Source organism: Nicotiana attenuata, unplaced genomic scaffold (assembly GCF_001879085.1).
Source record: "Nicotiana attenuata strain UT unplaced genomic scaffold, NIATTr2, whole genome shotgun sequence".
NCBI classification, from domain to species: domain Eukaryota; kingdom Viridiplantae; phylum Streptophyta; class Magnoliopsida; order Solanales; family Solanaceae; genus Nicotiana; species Nicotiana attenuata.
The window spans coordinates 1-20,739 of record NW_017671591.1 but is presented as its reverse complement, the minus strand read 5'-3'; the positions used below and the strand labels follow the sequence as shown (position 1 = coordinate 20,739).

General features: G+C 38.3%; 1 protein-coding gene across 1 annotated transcript; it reads right to left on the bottom strand.

Moving 5' to 3' along the window:
• Positions 1 to 1,537: 1,537 nt before the first annotated feature.
• LOC109209160 lies at positions 1,538 to 3,212 on the bottom strand. Its single transcript, XM_019372368.1, has 2 exons — positions 2,433 to 3,212; positions 1,538 to 2,359 (listed from the first exon to the last, which is right to left on the bottom strand). Exons 1-2 carry the CDS (start codon positions 3,210 to 3,212, stop codon positions 1,538 to 1,540), a joined length of 1,602 nt encoding a protein of 533 aa, XP_019227913.1.
• Positions 3,213 to 20,739: the final 17,527 nt, after the last annotated feature.

The window sequence follows — 20,739 nt, the reverse complement described above, 5'->3', positions numbered from 1 at the left end:
ACCGGAGAGAAAGTTTCATGAAAATCTATTCCCTCAACCTGTGTATCACCTCTAATTACAAGCCTAGCTTTATATCTTTCTATATTCCCATCAGCTTTGTACTTAATTTTGTATACCCATTTGCAGCCAATTGGCTTCTTGCCTTTGGGTAACTCAACTATATCCCAAGTACCATTAGTCTCCAATGCCTCAAACTCCTTTCTCATAGCAGTCTGCCACTCAGGGATAGCTGCTGCCTGAGAGTAAGTATTAGGCTCAAAAACATGTTCACTAGAAGTAGACACAACTGTTGAATTAGCAGACCTGGAGCTAGAGGTAGGTAAGTTACAAACATAATTCTGCAAATAAGAGGGAGGATTGTGAGGTCTAGAGGATCTCCTTAAAGGTGGAAAATCAGATTCAGAAAAGGAAGGAGGAGAATTAGATTCAGAAGGAAAAGAAAGGGGGAGACTAGGGGAAATAGAAGGGTCATTGTTGAGAGACAGTTCAGAAGTAGAAAGAGAAGGGTTAGATGAAGAAGGATCTGATGAAATAGGGAAAAACAAATCATGAGACATTGAAGAATGTTGTGGAACAGAATGATCAAAACAAGTAGAAAAAGGCAAGTTTGACAAAGGGAAAAATATGTTCATGAAATACAACATCTCTAGAAATAAGACATGTTTTATCTTGTAAGTCATACAACTTGTAACCCTTCTTTCCAAAAGGATAACCAATGAATACACAAGGAGTAGCCCTAGGCTGAAGTTTGTCCCTACGAGGTTTTGGAACAGTAGAATAGCACAAACATCCAAAAGCTCTAAGGTTTGAGTTGGTGGGATGTTTGTTGTACAGGATCTCATAAGGGCTTTTGTTCTTTAAGACACTAGAAGGGAATTTGTTAATCAAATAGGTGGCTGTGAGTATGAAGTCTCCCCAAAATCTAATAGCGAGACCAGATTGAAAAAGAAGGGCCCTAGCGGTTTCCAAGAGATGTCTGTGTTTCCTTTCCACAACTCCATTTTGTTGTGGAGTGTGAGGACATGTTGTCTGATGCAATATCCCTTTTTCAGAAAAGAACTTGGAACCAAGAATACTGGACCCCAATTCTAAGGCATTGTCACTTCTGACTTGCTGGACTTTCAACTGGAATTGAGTTTCAGTCATAGCAATAAAGGCTTTTAGGAGGTCAAAAGCATTGCTCCCATCAGGTGTGTCCAAGTGGCTCTTGAATAGTCATCAACAATAGTCATAAAATATTTTGAGCCAGAATAAGTGGGAGAATGATATGGACCCCAGGTGTCAACATGGATCAGTTGAAAAGATTTTGTGGATTGTATGCTACTATCAGGGAATGGTAATCTAGTTTGTCTGGCAAGAGGACATATTGGACAAGAAAAAGATTGTTTGAAGGATAATTGTGACCCAAACATATATATATGTTTCATTCTAGAAAAGGGAATATGTCCAAGTCTATAATGCCAAACAACATCCATTTTATTGATATTATTCAGATTTGCATCAGTACTAACATGTGTTACATCAACATCAGCAACATTTACATTTTTTGCATCATCTTGTATTTCAGGAAAAACACAAACAGGAGAAGTAATAGGGGGAAAAACAGGAGAATAGCACTAGAAGAGTAGCTGGAGGCAGCACTAGAAGAAACAACAGGTGGAAGAAGTAGCTTGTAGAGATTGTAGTGCAATTTACCAAGAACCAGAGGCATCTTCAGAGAAGGGGCCTGTATAGCACAAAGAGTTCTGGTAAACAAAACAATCCCATTGTACTGTTCTAACAACTTATGAACAGAAATAAGATTGTATTGAAAGGAAAGAACATACAGAACATGATGAATTGTGAAATTTGGAAACAAATTTAAGGATCCTATTAAATGGACCTTTACTTTGTAACCATTTGGGAGAGAGACTAGACAAGGTATAGGCAATGTCCTTAGATTAAACAGAAGTTCTTTATGAGAGGTCATATGATCAGAAGCTCCAGAATCTATTATCCAAACAAAACTATCTACTTGTGAAAACATGCATGATTTGAGAGAAATACTTTCTGACAACAGCTTACCAGCAAAGTTAGCAGAAGCCATAAGAGTGGGAGTAGAGGAGGAATCAGCAGATACATGAGAATGTTGCAGTAGCATCATCAGTTGGGAAACTTGATCTTGTGTTAAACCAGAAATCATTGGAGCATTACTAGACTCAGATGGCTTGTCAGAATAAGAAATCACATTAACAAAAGGAGAGGGAGAATTCAGTTCAACATGAGCTGCAACTTTCCTACTGGCAGTCCCTTTTGTGAACTTAAAATTTGAAGGATACCCATGTAACTTGTAGCACTTGTCAATAGTGTGACCAGGTTTCTTACAATAATTGCATGTAAGGGGTCTTTGTGTGTCAAAGTTGACTCTGGAAAAGAAAACCTTGTTTAGATACCCCAGCATTGAAAGATGCAGATGTAGGGAGAAACTGAGGAGAGGTAGAGACCTGCCTCTGCTTCTCATCTGACAATAATATGCTGTAGACAGTACTCACAGATGGAAATGGTTTAATCATGAAAATATTGCTTCTGGTTTGCACATATATATCATTGAGACCCATCAAAAATTGGTACACCTTTTGAACATCATCATCCCTTTGATAGTCAGATTTGAAACCACAGTTACTACAAGACCTGACTCTACTAATTGACAAGGCATCAATTTCATCCCATAATTGCTTGATTTTGTTGAAATAAGAAGCAATATCAAGCGATCCTTGTGAGATGTGAGCAAGTTCTTTCTTAAGTTCAAATACCCTTGCAGCATCTGCCTGACCATATCTTTCCTCCAACTCACTCCAAATATCTTTGGCAAGTTCAGAGTACTCAACACTACAAGAAATATCTTTGGATAGGGAGTTAATTAACCAAGAGACAACCAAATCATTACACCTCTGCCATTGTCTCGCCAAAGGAGAGCTATCAGGAGGTTTAAATGAAATTCCATTAATGAAATCCAGTTTGTTTCTAACAGATAAGGCCACAAGAGTGGTTCGTCTCCAACTCCCGTACCCAGTACCATCAAAAGGTACAGAAACTAAAGAAGATCCTAAAATATCAGATGGATGAACATAAAGAGGATGACATGGATGCGTATAATCGTCGTCATGAAAAGCAGATCGAGAAACAGAAGAAACAGTTGGTAACACAGGTTCGAAACCATCATTATTCGGCATTTTGTATGCAATTAATCAGAAATAATGCACGCACAATGAAACAAGAGAACAGAGATAGCTAGGGTTACCAAATTTCCTTCGCTTCCGGAAGGAACAACGGCCTTGTAAACAAAAGAGTCACAAGGACTAGCACCTCCTAGTTGACTGAGTAAGAAATTGACAAAATCCAGTAAACCCTAGGTTGAAATAGACGCCTCAAATAACTCCAAAAAATGATCAATCGCTAGAAGATATTCGCTGCTAATGATAAATTTCATCTTCGTCATCAATACGGAAGAAAGAAACTCAAAATACCGATGAAGATCCGTTGAAATGAAGGAACCAAAAAATCAAATCGGAGAGAACAGCGGAATCTCAACAAAACTCCGATGAAACTAAGCGATTGTAGCCTCGGAAAAGAGATAATATCGTAATCTATCTAGATCTTGGCTCTGATACCATGATAAAACTCCATTAATGGTGAGATCGAAGAAAGAGGAACGGAAAAGGAGAAGTGCGGAAGATTCTAGATATTTTCCATTAGAGAGAAAAATGAATCCCAAATCCGTCTGTTACAAAAATAATATTTCCCTTACAATATATGGGCCAGTCCATTACTTGATACATGTATAAATAAATACAGTGTAGGCCCAATAGTAAATGTAGGCCCATTAGTAAAAGAAGAAAAAATAAAAGAAGAGAAAATAACCCAAAGAAAAAACTAAGTAACAGCAATAACAACATTTTCTTCTTGTATCTCAACATTTCTTCTAGTGGGAATTGAATGGATTTTATCTAAAGGCCTTCTAGAATTTCGGTTTTCCACTTTAAGTAAATATTTCGTACTGGAAAAACGTACTACTCCTATACATTTTCTTAAATAATGCGACGTAATTTGAAGGAAGCAATTTGAACTGAAATTGAGAACCACTATCGAAATTCTTAGATCCTTGCATATTCTATATGTTGAGACTGTTTGTATTATGAATTTGGATACATTTTGTTAATTTGAGTTAAATGTACAAGTACAATCCTCAATGATCATTTATTCATGAATAATACGAACTCAGAATTTAGGCGTTGTAAACATGAAATCGTTGAATAACATTACATTATTATTTGTGCACGTACCATCTGTTTATACAAGACATAAAAAGTAATTTTTCGACTTCAATATCTTTCAGACCTAATCCCAAATGAAACAGTTTTATCTTAATAACTGTTTCTTAGAGCCTGTTTGGCCGAGTCTCAGGGAGGCTAAAAGTATTTATTTTTATCAGAAAAGGTACTTTTTTAGAGATTTAATGTGTTTGGCCAAGACGAATAAGTGCTTTTGAGTACCAGCAGAAGCAATTTTTCTACTTTTGGGAAGAAGCTACAAATTCTAACTTCTTCCAAAAAGTAGAAACAAAAGTAGAAAATTAGTTATTTTAAGACAAAAATAACCTTACTATAACTTTATATTTCAATTATCCTTCAATAATTTTATTTTTTCCTTTTCCGTCTTTGTTTTTACTATCCCTTTCTTTTTCTATTGTATTTTTTCTCCTTTTCCTATTCTTTTTTGAAATAGTCTCTCTGTAGACAATAAATTGCGTCGAGAAAATAAAATCAAGACCGAAAAATATTGCAACAATCGTAGTATTTGATTTCGAGTAATTTGAGCGTCACAATCTCTATGATTCTCCTGATTACTTTTCCAATATAAATTCAAGGGCCTTTGAGCTTGATCTTGAATTTGAATTTGTTTTATCCGTCGCGGACACTTTGATTGTTGCCACGAATTGTATAATGAACAAGTAGCCTTGATTTTTAATGTCTTGTATTTAATTGGACTTCGTTCTTGATCTTGAATACTTGAAATTTTTGTTGAAGTGCTATGCTTGAACACTTGCAGTTTGCAGAGAATTGTGGCCTTTGATCCACGAGCTCCCTTGTGTCTTCTTGTTATAACTTCTGGTGTCTTTATGAAGACCCCTATTTACAATAGTGGGAGGAAAGAGTTATGATAAAAACAAACTCTTTCCGACCAATCAAATTGAAAGGTGACAAGGCCGCATTTGATTGGCCAGACATGTCACTTGCACACGTTGCGCGAGTTCATTGGCCTTTTAATGTGACTTGGCATGCCTTGTCATTTTGACATTTGGCATGATCTTATTGGCTCTTCCGTTTGACTTGGAGTGCCACATCATTTCACATGTGGCACTAAACTGGGCCTCTAGGAAGAAGACATCTTGGGCCTAACAAAGTGGGCTCATCATTTGTAGCCCAATTAAATTGGACTGGTATAATTAATCCAATTATATTAGTCCAAAATATTTATTTGGACTAATATATTTAAAATATGATCCAAAATTTTCTTTTGATTAAATTTTGCATGCCTACAAATGCCCCCTACTTTATGACATGTCAGTTTATAAACTTTAAAGACTAGACTTGAAGTACGATTTTCTTTGGATGTATGTCACCCCAATTTTCCCTCCGTCCGGGTATCGTGATGGCACCTAGTCTTAGGAACTAGGTAAGCCTAACTCATACTGTAATACTACAATAATAAATGAAATTTAACAGTCTTGAAGCAGAAATCTCTACAAAATTTATAATTTTCAAAATCCGGTAGTACAAGTCATAAGCTCTACAAAGTTTCGCTACAGCTTATAAACGCATCCGTATAGAAATAAGTGCAATAGTGTGTATAAAATAGGAAGGCTACCTTGAGTCTCCTCGACAAGAACCCGCACAGCTACTCTCGAACAATACCTAGATCTGCACACAAAAAAATGTACAAAAGTGTAGTATGAGCACACCACAGCGGTGTTCAGTAAGTATCAAGACTAACCTCGATGGAGTAGTGACGAGGAACAGTCAAGACACCCACTGGTCTAATACACAGAACAAGTATAAGTATAGAAACAACAGAACATAATATATATGTAAGGACTACGCGATATGGCTAACAACACAGTAATTGTAATAAGGAAAGAAAAACAGCGAGTAACAGCAGAGCACCGTAATAAGAACGCAGAAAAGTGAACGGAAATACAGCCCAAATCCAAAATCACAAAACTCTCTGACCTTACTGTAGACAATGTTTCTTCTTTTCAATTTGAGATCCAAGTGATTCTCGAGGAGATGGATGAAAATGGTGTGGATATTCTTCTCTAAAATACCTATTGATGTCTTTCTTTAAGCTTGCCACTTCATATGACCAGGCACGATCAACTCTTTGTGATAAGGTTGTGGACGTTGAAATCAGAGCCATTTTTAAAATTCAAGGAACATCTTGATCTTATCTTGACTGAAAAAGGGGAGAAGGTCGAGGAACTGTCTGTCACCAGTAAATCTCTCAAAGAGGCCAAGGAGAAGGTGAAACAGTTAAGAGCTCTCCAAGATGCTTCCAAGAATGAGGTTGAAGAGATTGAATCTAGAGTCTCATCTGCTAAAAAAAAGAACCGTAGAAGTTCTGATGTTTCCTTGGTGACTGCTGATGACTTGGCCGACATGGAGACGAAAAAACAACACTTAAGGCTAGCCTTAAAGAGTTGATCAATTACAAGTTGTGTTTAGATTAGCCTATATAGAGTATTTTATTTGACTCTTATTTTTTTATATTTTTTGCATTTGGTTAACTAGCGACTATTCTTAGAAATGAAAACTCCATCTGTTTTACTTTATATTGCACGTTTTCATTGATGTTCCCTGTTACATTCCACATTTTTGTATGTTAAAGTTTCGTCTTCAGTTAACTGACGTAAACTCGGGGATGAGATTCTCTTGAGATTATAAGATTATGCTATTTCAAACACATGATGAGTAAATTCGTGAAGGAGAGAAGGTAAGCAATGGAAGAAAATGAGTTTCGTTAATGGTTGTCGATTTGGGATGAAATACGGGCCAAGCGATAATACCCGATATTTACGGACTAGTACCATACAAGATATCATATGACTATAATAGTAAGGTGTACAAAGGGTATTAAAAGTAAGTAGTATTTTATGTAAGTAATCGGTTAATTATCGGGTAACAGGACATTACCTAATTAATAAATTATAAGATAAGATTAACCCCCCCCCCCCCCCCCAAAAAAAAATGTGACAGCAAGTCACAATTAAACAAAGGGGGGATTATGCTCCTTGTTACTTGGCCCAACAGTCCATCAAAAAATGGCCCACGTTTGAAGCTCTTACCTGATATGGCCCAGGTTGTACATAATCTGATAATTATTTTTCACCGGTTAGCCCACCCTATTTTTTTTTTCTTCGTTCTTCTTCTTCTTCCTCTTTCGCGACTTTGCATCCCAAAATTTCTCTACCATTATATATATTCTTCAATTCTCCTTCCAGATTCAAAGTTGATAATTACTATTAAGATGAGAAGAAAAAATATCATTTAAGAGAATTATTATTTTTGGAGTCACCATTAAAGGTCATTCGAAGCTTCAATTTTAGAAATTGAATTTTTCGATTTTGTTAGTTATTTGGATTGGGTGTTGGCCCAATTGATTGGGGTCGTCAAGGGGAGTTCAAAACTCAAATTTGAAGTGATTTGGAGCAGATTTGAGCTAGATTTGAGTTGAATTTTAGAAGATGCCCAAAGAAGAAGAAGAACCCGTGAAGCTCCATTGACATGATTCATTTGTATAATAGTGTATAATAGTGTATAGGTAATGTATAATGGTGTATAAACATCTCTTATATATTATTTTATACAAGGTTGATAAATTATTTACAGGTATTTGGTGGATTCTCACATTTCTTCTTCTTCTTCTTCATCTTCATCTTCTCCTTCTTCTTCTTCTACACCTATATACATGGTGTATCATCAACATTTTCACTACTGTGCTTATACATCTTTATATATTTTTATACAACTATATATATATAATATACCTCTTTGTATAAAATTGTATAAAAATGTATAAGCATCTCTGACGAACTTTTTGTACGATTTTCACTTGCAATTCTTGATTAAAACTATTCCAAATATCCATTAAATTACTTCAATGTATACAATCTATATATAATAAGTTCAAACAATACACACTCCAAATTTCTCACAAAATCATACTCAAAATCTAACAAGATTAGCATTAAAGAAGATGTGATTTTAGATTTCTCGCGTCTATTGTTGAATTTTTGTAGTTGTGATAGGTGTATAAAAATTTGAGGAAAAAAGAGAATGGAAATGTTTCACGCTTGAAGATATAGAGCATAAAAAAACTGAAAAAAAATTCAGATCTAAACTTATTGATATTTGGCTACACATTTGCAAACTTGTAAGTTGGCTAAAATAATGCAAGGTCAACTTATGGAGTGCATTATTATGTAATTTTGTCTTAAACAGATGACTCTTGGTCATTTATGATTAGGTGGCAAAGTAATATTTTAATTACATAACACCTCATTTCTAAAATCTTGAGCTTTTGGTAGGTGGCAAAGTAATAACTCCATCTCTAGGATTTTTAATACAATTTCATTCCTAACATTTTTATTTCTAACAATCAGATGAAGTTTTACACATTCACTTCATTTCTAATATTTTTCATAGAAGACACTACAAGCAGAAGTGGGGGACGTTAGCCATTCTTACAGGTTTTCAACAAATTTCATTTTCAAAACACTTCAATTAGATTCTAAACATTACTTTGACAACGTGATTTCTTCAACCAAAATCCAACGAGGTTTTTTAGCACAACTAACAACGTGAGATTTTGCGATTCTAAGGGAGTACGGTGCAATCTTTTCCAAGAATATCATACAGATTTTTCCCTACTCCAGGTATGTTAAGGCTATCCCTCTTTCTTTAGGCATGATCCATACGGTACAAACGAAACGAGTAAATGCACAACTTTCGTAAATGACTCTTTCATAGAAATACTAGAGGTTCCTATGTTCTTGATTCCCTATGTGTCATATTATTCTATCATCTGTTCATGGGTCTCAGAAAATACGTAAGTTGATAAAGTTTATTTCATCATATTAATCAGAGGCATAATGGTCCTATGACGTTCCGAAAGATTTTATTAACGTACTTCTCATGCATTGCATTCATTTACATGTACATTTACCCATGACCAGATGGTGTTATATATATATATATATATATGGGATATGGGAAAGGTTATGGCGTTATATACGCACCATCACCTGATCAGCTGGTATACGTTGATGAATTTGCCCACAGTGGCTGAGATGATATGATGGGATGCCCTCAGAGACTTGATGATGTTATGAACACATGTACCTATGCACGACATGACATTCATACGCATATGCATTACACTATAAGTATTTCATGATTTACAGAGTTATCCAAACTTTCAGGTCGAGTCATTTACTCTATATTCCTTCCATGCCTTTTATGTACTTATTTATGTGCCTTACATACTCGGTACAAATTTGTACTGACGTCCCTTTTGGCTGGGGATGCTGCATTTCATGCCCGCAGGTCCTAATAGACAGGTCGAGAATCTTCCAAGTAGGCTATCAGCTCAGCGGAAGAGGTTGTTGCACTCCATTTGTCCGGAGTTGCTTGTTTGGTCAGTATGATTTAGATGTGTATTGTTTGCGGGGCCCTGTCCCGACCTTTATGACATTTATGTACTCTTAGAGGCTTGTAGACATATGTCGTGTACGTGAAAGATTATATGGCCTTGTCGACCTATGTTTAGTGTAAGTGATCATTTTGTCTTATAGGCCAGTATGTCGAATATATAAGTTTGTATTCCCTCATGCTTACTCCGGTTCATATACCTATGATAGAATGATACGAAAGATGTGTTACGTTGGTACTCGGTTAAGTAGGGTACCGGTGCTCGTTGCGGCCCATAGGTTTGGGTCGTGACAAAAGTGGTATCAGAGCAGTTCTCTCCTAGGAAGTCTACAAGCCGTGTCTAGTAGAGTCTTGTTTATGGGTGTGTCGTGCACCACACTTATAAGAAGGAGGCTACACGGCATTTAAGACTATCACTTTTTCTTCTTACTCTAGATCGTGTGGTAGAGCTCAATTGTAAGAACTCAAATTCCTAAACTCTATCTTATTCATAATACGACGATGCCTACATCCAGAAAGACATGTGGTAAGAGATATATTTGTGGAAGAGTTGAGTTAGAAGAACTCGATTTTTGCATCATGCTTATGATGGATAAATATGAAGTATTTAGCAAACCATGTGTATACTAAGATGTGTAAGCTTCTTGATAAGGATCCCTAAGGCAAGAATGTCTATCCACTTTTATGATAAAAAGGAAAAAAAAGAGAATCGGAAAGTAGATATAAGTTCCAGCAAGTAACAGAAGCAAGATGAAGAAGGATACGAGGCGCCCAGTTAATGAAGATTATCAATATTTACCAATCAGGTAGAGAGATATAAGCTTTTGGAGTTACTTTCAATAGTAACAGAGGTATGTACAATTGGTAACACCCATTCCAGTTATGACCTATGGTGGTTAACAGAAGTAGTATAAGAGGAGGACGGAACATCAGGATCCGGCTAGGGTTAGAATAACCCAAAATGATGGATGGATTGTTTGCGTCAGTTGACATTTCCAAAAAATATTGCAAATGTGCTAATACATCTCCTCGTGAGATACCCATATGTTTCACTCTAAAATAGTACAGCTAGATATGAGCACTACAAAGATAGGCACTGAAAGCCTGGAAGGGATAAATATTACCTCAGTGTGACTCGTCCCTAGTAAAGCGAGGATGTTGAGCAACCCGAAGAGCCGATGAATGAAGCAAGGAGAGCTAAAAGCAAAAGAATGTCGTGTTGAAGTTTTCACAAGAAAGGGATAGGCAGAAATATTAGCAGAGTAATGCTAAGGAAGAATAATGAGTGAGATGTGATATATGGATGACAACGGTAGAGTGTTACAGAATATATAGTCAAATGAAGAAAGAGACGAAATGTGATAGGCCTTAAGACGACAAAAGAGTATAGGCCATACAGTCACATCCTCATTACGAGAAATAAGTTCGCAACTCTAACGTGATTAATAGAAGGAAAAGTTAGACCCTAGAGTAATAGAAATCAGTATGGGCTGGTGAACAAGATAAACTAAACATGAATTAAGGACTGAGTGATTTGATAATAGTCGGTATCGTGTGAAGTTCAGATTTTGTTCTGGCGATAACAGAATGGACAACAGAAGAAGATTCATGAGAAACTCAGAGGATGGTCATTCAGGAAGATGCTTCCCTAAAGCAAGCAATGTGAGCAAAGTTAAGCTTAAGGGACTGTATGTGCCAGTTATACTAAGTGTCACCCTCGCGAGTAAGGAATTATTTTATCATTGGTACAGAAAGATTACCGCAAGGCGAGTGAGGGTTATCGATGATGTGAGAAGATGCCAAAAATGAAAAGGTAAAATATTTATACGTAGACCATCGTAGCACTAATTGTTAGTACTACCCTAAAGGGGGAATATGGAGTGATGTGGCATTAAGACAGAATTAAGTGGATCACGTAACTATGGAATGATAAAGGAAGAATGCGATAAAAACGAGAAAGGGATGAGATTGCACTTATTCAAATGTTACATATCGAGAAAGGGATGAGATTGCACTTATTCAAATGTTACAGATATGCTGTGATTCCAGAACATTATGTAAGCACGACGCCAAGAAAAGGAAGTAAGGGTTCCTGCCCGGGATGTTTTTGATAAATAAGGAGCTAGTGCGAGAGGTAAGTTAAGACAAAGGAAATAACCCAAGAAAGATTACACGGAATATGGATATGAGAATGAGCCAACGAGTAGTTAGTAATTGATTTAGGAAGAGCCTAGTCATGACTAGACAAGAGGTTACAGACAAATCAGCAGATCATGAAAGATAAATATAGTGAACTCCAACATGGAGAATTCATCCTTGCAGTAATGTCATTATAATACTTGTGATATATTCAAATAGGAGTCGGGGTAGTTAAATGTACCGTATGAATGTTACGGGAATAAAAGAGAGTGCCACTGGGAAGACAGTCAAAATATCAATTTAGAAGAAACCCTACAAGCACAAGGGCATGGAGGTAAGCAACTACGGATAATTATAGGCGAGGAAGGACATCAAAAGGTCCGTAATAAGCTCACAGCTTTACAAGAGTCAAGGGTTCTCCCTAAGTACTACAACGAAAGAGTAGCTGAGGAAATAAGGAAGAAGGCTTCAACCTAAGCACAACGACCGAAAGAGGAATTATTCGATCAATGATCCCGAGTTGGTGACGTTATGAACGCACTTAAGAGTTTGGAGTTTTATACCTGTAGCATATACAACCGTAGAAGATTCTGGTATACGTTAAAAGAAAGAATTGAGCCCAGGTCATAGATGAAGGATTGAATTGTTAAAGGATTGTATCATGAATATCCCTCAGCGCTTATGAAAGGCTAAAGTAATAACTAATACCAGGAGCCGTAGATCAGAAGATAGCTTAAGCCTACATAAAGTCTGATCAGAAAGACGAGGAAACTAAAGAGTTTCATCGACTAAGTAAAATAGGAGTGGACCAAGAGAATTATAGACCTCAGGATCACTCTTAAATAGCAGAGGTATAAGAAGTCAGTATGAAGCTCCCACCAGATTGTGTGTGCACCAAAGGTGAAAGTATTATAATAGAGCATCAGGTTGTGGAGGTAAATTATACCTATGTGGAAGGGAAGTTAGAAAAGGGATAGAAGAATGTGAGGCTATATTTTAAGGTAAGTAAGGAAAAGGTGAACAACGTACAAGATACTCAAGTGCAGAAGGATGTGAATGGTCCATACTTCAATTAAAAGGCTAAAAGCGCGGGGATTCAATATCCAGGAATGATAGCAGCGTCGTCAATGACATATCATCCAGTCTATGGTTTCTAGGTGCCGAAAGATCTAGCCAAGAGGGTAAAGAAGGGTTAGAGACGATATGATGTCTCGCTTGATGTTCCAAAATAATATAAGGAAATCTATGGTGCAAGCAAGTTAAAGGAAAGTTTCGAATAGTATAAATAGATACATATAGGTCGCAAGCTAAAGTTTAGTAAAGCGACAAGGTTTTATAACAGGAGTAAGGATGAGAAAGGGTGAATCAGGTGATGACGAGAGTGGATAAGTCATCGGGATTAAGCCTATGAAAACAAGAGAGCTAATGGTTTCTCTAAGTCATAGAAAGCTCAGCATAGCCTGAACGAACTTAAAGAAGTCTAAGACTAACAATATTTGGGAGAGATGGAATGCAACCCTGGTAGTAGAATAAAGGTGTAATTGTGATAGACAAAGGATAACATTTGGGCCTTCAATTGAGTAATGACTTGAAGAGGATTTCACAAATTGTAAGGGACTAAGATACCCATATAAGGTGAGTCACACTGGGATGCTATAAAGTACGGTTATGGAAGTATAGTATCACCCCTAGGTGGATCAATCAAAATACTCCAGATGTCCCCGATGAGACGCGAGCCCTAGCGGCGGTGTTACATAAGAGATCAAGTTATGAGTGGTAAATGATGGATCAACATTAAGGTGAATCAACAATAGATGGATAAAAGTTCAACCGTATGAGATGAGATTAGACCATGAGTCTTAAGGATAAGCAACGAGAGTAACCCGGAGTTGGTTGTAGACCTCAGTAACGATAAATCGAAGTAAGAGTTATGGTATGGTATGACCTACGTAGATGCAGTAAAGTCATACGAATGGATAACCAAGTCTATAAAATAAGATATAGCAATATTCGCAAGTTCTACAAAGTATCGAGCGAAGAAATTCAGTATACCTATACATGCCCAGAGAGACATCTTATTAAGCTCTGTATATGTTTACAAAGTAAGGCCTAGAGATTGGCTAAAAGCTGGAGGAAAAAGGAGAGAAGAGTCCAATAGGCACACTTACAAGGTCAGTATCGTAGAGGCTGCATGATTGAACGTAGCAATAGTTACGAGATTGGAAGGAGTTCGATCACAAGTCATGGTATGGGAAAGAGGCCTAAAGGGGGGAATGCTCTGGCCTTTGGATTTATTCACAGGACAGTTGCCTAGATGGGGAGAGCACTAAAGTATTCGCAAGAGCCATAGGTTATGAAAATGATAAGGCATCAGTCAACATTTGAGGACGAATGTTCCAAAGGACGGGAATGATGTTACATCCCGCATTTTCGTATGTTAAAGTTTTGCTTCAGTTAATTGACGTAAACTCGGGGATGAGATTTTCTTGAGATTATAAGCATTATGCTATTTCAAACACATGATGAATAAATTCGTGAAGTGTCACACCTCCTTTTTACACACCTACCCCGAAGGATAAATGTATAAGGGAGTTTTTCCATTTAAAGTGACATTATTCGAAATGGGATTATTTATTTATTTTTAGAGTCGCCACTCGGGAAAGGATGGGCTTTTGGTGTCCCGAGTCACCGGTTTAATTTAAATCCCAAATCGAGGAAAAATTTCGACTTCCCAATTGGAGTCTGCGAACCAGAAATTCTGAATAAGGAATTCTGTTGACCCGAGGGAAGGTGTTAGGCACCCTCGGATCCCGTGGTTCTAGCACGGTCGCTTAAATCATCATAAATGGCTAAAATCTGATTTTTTATACATGTCATCCTATAGTGTAATTTTAGAATTATTTATCGCTTTTAGTTAAAACTTTTAGAAAGTGAACGTCGTTTAAAAACGTGTTTTTGGATCACGTCACATGATATGCACCCGGATCCTCGACACATTCTTATTCAACGTTTTGGGATTTGGATTTGGGTTGCATGAAATGCACACCCGTATTTAGGAAGGTAAGATTATTAAAAGCGCGCCTAAAGCAACTAGCGTATTATTAGTTGTGCGGGAGGCCATGAAATTCGCTAAATGGCACGTCCCGAATTCTAAGGATTTTTATGGGAACGTTCACAGAGGGCCCCGCGATTTATGAATTTTGTTTGGCGGAGCTCACCTCGTTCTATTATTTAAAGGCCAACCTAAAGCAAACTATGATTTTCTAAGTTGTTTCATTGATAGATCAGCCCAAAATGTGATGAATACAAATCAGTGGCTTCATTTCTCAATCACTGTAAGGTAAATCACGATAAGAACAAGGAATTCAAACTTCAATTCTGCTAACGTGGTATTCAAATAGCCATTCCATCAATTAAAGTCAACTCGATTACGCTTATTACACAAACTTGTCATTCCTATTGATTGGACGATCTGATTAATCATTTCTCATGCCTATTAACATTTCAGCAATACTCTAACACTTAAAAGCATATCCCAAACACAGCACTTCAAGCAAAACAAAATAAAATAAAATGATAACCCTTCCTTAGTAAACCATCAAAACGAGAAAATTCCAGCTAATTCATGCGTCTAATAGGACTCTCACTTCATCGAAGCAACTGAATAAAAAGAAACATGCAACAGTCCACTCCAAAAGCGTGACTACAATCAGAGATAAACATGTAGCGTGATCAAATTAAAACAAAGGAGAAGAAAGAATAAACCTCAAGGTAGAGCCGAAATTCTTCTGAAAATTAGATTAATAGCAGATCTCCAAATCGATTTGTACAGTAGACTCAAATAGTTTCTCGGAAGCGAAACAGGAAACCAACAACCAGACTTGGACTGGAAATCGAACAAAAACATTGGACAAGTGCTCTGATCGGAACTTTGACGGGGAACCTCAAACAAACTTCGAATTTCGCCGGAGAAATTCGAACCTTGCCGACAAACTCGAACTCTACCCAAACCAAGGAACACTGAAATTCAGGGAGCAAACCAAGACTTTTAAGGTAGGAACGGGCCTAATGGTGATTATCCGGTCAATTTTGTAGTAAAACTCATCTGGATCTTTGGCTTTTGGTGGTGGGTAAAAATGATTTACATAGCTAAAAAATGATCAAAGGAGTCTGTATGTTCCTTTTGGTGCTGGGATCTTTTTTGAGGAAGATGATGGGGTATTGTCGCTATTGATCTCGCTGACTTCAAATGGAGATGATCGTCTCGTTATTTGGAAATTCAGCTGTTAACTCTTAGCCTTAGGAATTTGGAAAGGGAGAAGTCCGCCCTTTTTGTGCTTTAGAGTTGTAGGAATTGAAAACTTGGATCTCAAAAGATGATGGCTGACCCCCCCCCCTTATAGGGTGTGTAGGGTGTTAATTTATAAGGGTAGGAATTAGGTTAGGTCAAATGGGGGGAATGGGTATGGGCTCAATGTTTGGGCTATCCCAAATTGGGCATTTTCAATTAAGACCAAGCAAAATTAGCCCCAAATTTAATACTCTTGCTTCTAACACAAGACAAAAAATACTACACCAGTTATTAATTAATCCTATTTGAGTAAATAACTATTAAAATAAAATTGCCGTTAAAATAAACTATTTTTAGTATTTTTCAAGATTTTATGACTACAAAACAATAATGGAACAATTTTTGTCATTTTTATTTTTCTTGTAATAAAATAAAGTAAAAGAGTAAAAATTAGTTGAAATAGCTATATTAGGCCTAAATTAAATATTTACATGCTAAAATATGAAAATCTTGGGGAGGGCCAAAAATCACTTGTCTACAGCTGCCCCTCTTTGACTGGAAACGCGAAGAGTTTTCAGACAAAGAATGACTAGACAGGTTTTTGACCCGACCCTTATTTAGAGAGATCAAAAGCTAAAAGAAAGGAGAATGTGACCGAGCCCTGGTATCTGAGCTGCCTACATATCCTTGGCTATAAAGGAATCAGGCCACGTGTAGTTCAGAAGTGACTTAGGTGATGGAGTACCGAGGTTAAGAGCCGAGCGAGGTGCCGTCGAGGTTCCGGTCCGCGGTCCCGTTATTACATCAAAATCAAAAATGAAAAAGACTAACTAAGCCTATCAGCTACGAGTTACAAGATTCCTATCTATAATTCTTCTGAAGCTTGATCTTGAGTCTTGGCTAGTTCTTACTGCAGACTCCGATCTGAATCTTGATGCTTGTCAGCTGTAACTGCTGGTTCATTCTTCAGCTTTTGGATCAAGGCGGGACACGCGAAGCCTGTGACTTCAATCATATCTTGAGCAGTCTGCATCCTTCTCCACTTCAGCACTTTGAGTTCATTTCTTTTTGCTCTTTTTCTTCTTTTCTTTATTTTGGATTGAGACTCATTCCATCGGTCATCTCGCATCCTATGTCTCGAGGTCAGACCTGCTTAAGACACCAAAACAAACAAACGAACGAAATTTTTCTGCCCCAGTTTTCACTAGGAAAATTTTGTGAGTTAGTTGTGACACATATCTAAGCGATCAAATCAGGATTGTGTAAAGGGATCCTCGGTTTTTGTTCCGGGATTTTGGAAAGAAAAAGCTCCACGATTTTTGTCCGGGAGATCCTCGGTTTTTGTTCCGGGATTTGAAAGAAAAAAGCTCCACGGTTTTTGTGCCGGGAGATCCTCGGTTTTTGTTCCGGGATTTGAAAGAAAAAAGCTCCACGGTTTTTGTGCCGGGATATTTAAGGAATGGGATCCTATGCTATCATGATTTGTTTTTCTTTTTGGGATTTTTATTTTAACTTCTTTCTTTTATTTTGCAAACACATGAAAGAAACTGGAGAGGGAAAACTTCCTTTTTGGTCGTTCTCCTGCTGCAAAGCTGTTTCTGCGCTTGCGCATTTCATTTCTTTTCGGATTGCACCTGCTTCTTGCAAGGTTGCTTTGAATTAAACCTGTTTTCATCAAAGAACAATTGGTTAGTTTGAAACGGTGGTTGNCTCTTCCGATCTATTTGGAAAGAAAAGGCTCCACGGTTTTTTGTGCCGGGAGATCCTCGGTTTTTGTTCCGGGATTTTGGAAAGAAAAAGCTCCACGGTTTTTGTGCCGGGAGATCCTCGGTTTTTGTTCCGGGATTTGGAAAGAAAAAGCTCCACGGTTTTTGTGCCGGGAGATCCTCGGTTTTTGTTCCGGGATTTGGAAAGAAAAGGCTCCACGGTTTTTTGTGCCGGGAGATCCTCGGTTTTTGTTCCGGGATTTTGGAAAGAAAAAGCTCCACGGGTTTTGTGCCGGGAGATCCTCGGTTTTTGTTCCGGGATTTGGAAAGAAAAAGCTCCTCGGTTTTTTGGCCGAGATTTTTAAGGATGGGACCCTATGCTACCATGATTTGTTTTTCTTTTGGGATTTTCATTTTTATTTCTTTTCTTCTTTCTTCTTCTTTTGTTTTCCTCTTTTTATGTTTCTCCTTTTATTTTGCAAACCCATGAAAGAACTTGGGGAGGGGAAACTTCCTTTCTGGTCGTTTTCCTGCTGCAAAGCTTTTTCAGCGCTTGCACCTTTCATTTCCTTTTGGATTGCACCTGCTTCTTGCACGGTTGCTTTGAATTAGACCTGTTATCAACAAAGCACAATTTGTTAGTTTGAAACGGTGGTTGGTTTTTGTGGCCTTGATCATCCTAATTGCTTGATCCCGGCCCCATTTCCGTTGAGAACTTTGCTGTTGGTTCGCCTTGAGGGTGAATCTCTTTTCAAACTGACCGGGTTCAACCTTAGGACTTCATGATGACTCGCCTGTGTGGGTTCTAGCCTTTTCACTTTATTCTGCCCTTGGGACCTTTGCCTTTGACTTCCCCTTTTTCAATGTTTTTGCTTTGAAAGCATCAACCACCATGGTCAGTCGGGATTGGCCTGACGCACTCGCTGAGGCTGGGTATTTCTTCGACTCTGACCAGGCGAAGCCCTGTGAAACCGGTCCTGCCACCTTTTCTTTGTACTAGTTACAGAATCAGAGTTAAACAGAAAGGGATTCAAAGAAAAGTATACAGAAAGGCAATCAGATGAGTTTAAAGAGAAGCATCCCTTTCGGGGAAAAAGGAGGACTTATCTGGGGTGCATGCTGGCTTCAAATGAACATGACATGCTTTTTGGACTGGATGCCCGACCCACACAAACTTTCCAACTTCTTGTGAACTCATTGATCCGTATTTCAAAAACAGGGAACCTTTGCCAGGACTCTTTTAGTGATGAGATGTCTTCTTTTCGGCCGACAGCGCCCTTTGCGGGTTTTCGCCAATCGACCTCTCTCATTTCTCTTCTCACCGTCGCCCGATAGTGCTCTTTGCGAGTTTTCACTAAGCGGACTCTCTCATTTTCAGTTTCTCTACTCACCATCGCCTTATGGTGCCCGAAGGCTTTCACCGATAAGACTCTCTCATTTTATTTCTCTCAAATTTGGACTATACCAACTTCCAACAGTATTGCTTTTCAATTCCCACGCCTTTGCTAATTGATCAGAAGGACTTGGACAAGGTTTTGGGTAGAAAGAATTCTGGGCGGGACTACAACTTTGGAACCATTTCGGCGGATTCATGGCCGAACCATTATATCATCTGCCCCAGTTTCATTTTTCGGGGAAATCAGGATTTTTGTTTTGGTGTGACTGAACCCCAGAGAGAGGCTGCCTACGTACCCTTTCGGGATCAAGTCAAACGTAGTTCAGGCAAAACACTTGTTTTTTTGGTTGTTGTTTTTTTTTTCGTACTTCTGGGTTCCAAAGAGGGTAGCCAAAGAAAGGTAACCGGCTCAAAAGGGGTTTACAAAGGATTGACAGTGTTTGGATAGTGAGAAAGAAAGCCTTCGTCATCTCAATTGCACAAAAGCCATCGCCGAATGAGGATTAGACGTAGTACCTTTTTACTGCATCTGCGTTGACTGCTGTCTCAGGATCATTCCCTTCGATGTCTCCCAGATACAGTGCTCCTCTTGGCAATATTTTTCGGATGATGTATGGACCTTTCCAATTAGGGGCAAACTTCCCTTTTGCTTCCTGATGATGAGGGAGAATGCGTCTGAGTACCAGCTGTCCCATTTCAAAATTCCTGGGACGCACTTTCTTATTATAGGCACGGGCCTTTGTTTGTTGGTACAGCTGTCCGTGACAAACCGCGGCCATCCGTTTTTCATCAATTAATGACAACTGCTCTAGTCGGGTTTTAACCCATTCACTGTCCTCAATCTCCGCCTCAACGATTATCCGGAGTGAAGGAATTTCCACTTCTGCAGGTATGACTGCTTCAGTACCTTAAACTAACAAGTATGGTGTTGCTCCAATTGATGTACGTACTGTGGTGCGATATCCAAGTAATGCGAAGGGTAACTTTTCATGCCATTGCCGGGAGCTTTGAATCATCTTTCTCAAAATCTTCTTGATGTTCTTATTTGCTGCCTCGACAGCACCATTGGCTTTTGGCCGATAGGGAGTTGAGTTTCTATGCGTTATCTTGAATTGTTCACATACCTCCTCCATCAGGCGACTGTTCAAGTTAGCGGCATTGTCGGTAATAATAATTGCAGGAATGCCAAAGCGGCAAATGAGATTGGAGTGCACAAAGTCGACCACGGCTTTCTTGGTGACTGACTTGAGGGTGATGGCTTCAACCCATTTTGTGAAATAGTCGATTGCTACCAGTATGAACCTATGCCCATTCGAAGCTTTCGGCTCGATCGGCCCAATGACATCCATGCCCCAAGCAACAAACGGCCAAGGTGCTGACATCGGATGGAGTTCTATCGGAGGTGCATGAATCAAGTCGTCGTGCACCTGGCATTGATGACATTTCCGAACAAAACTGAAA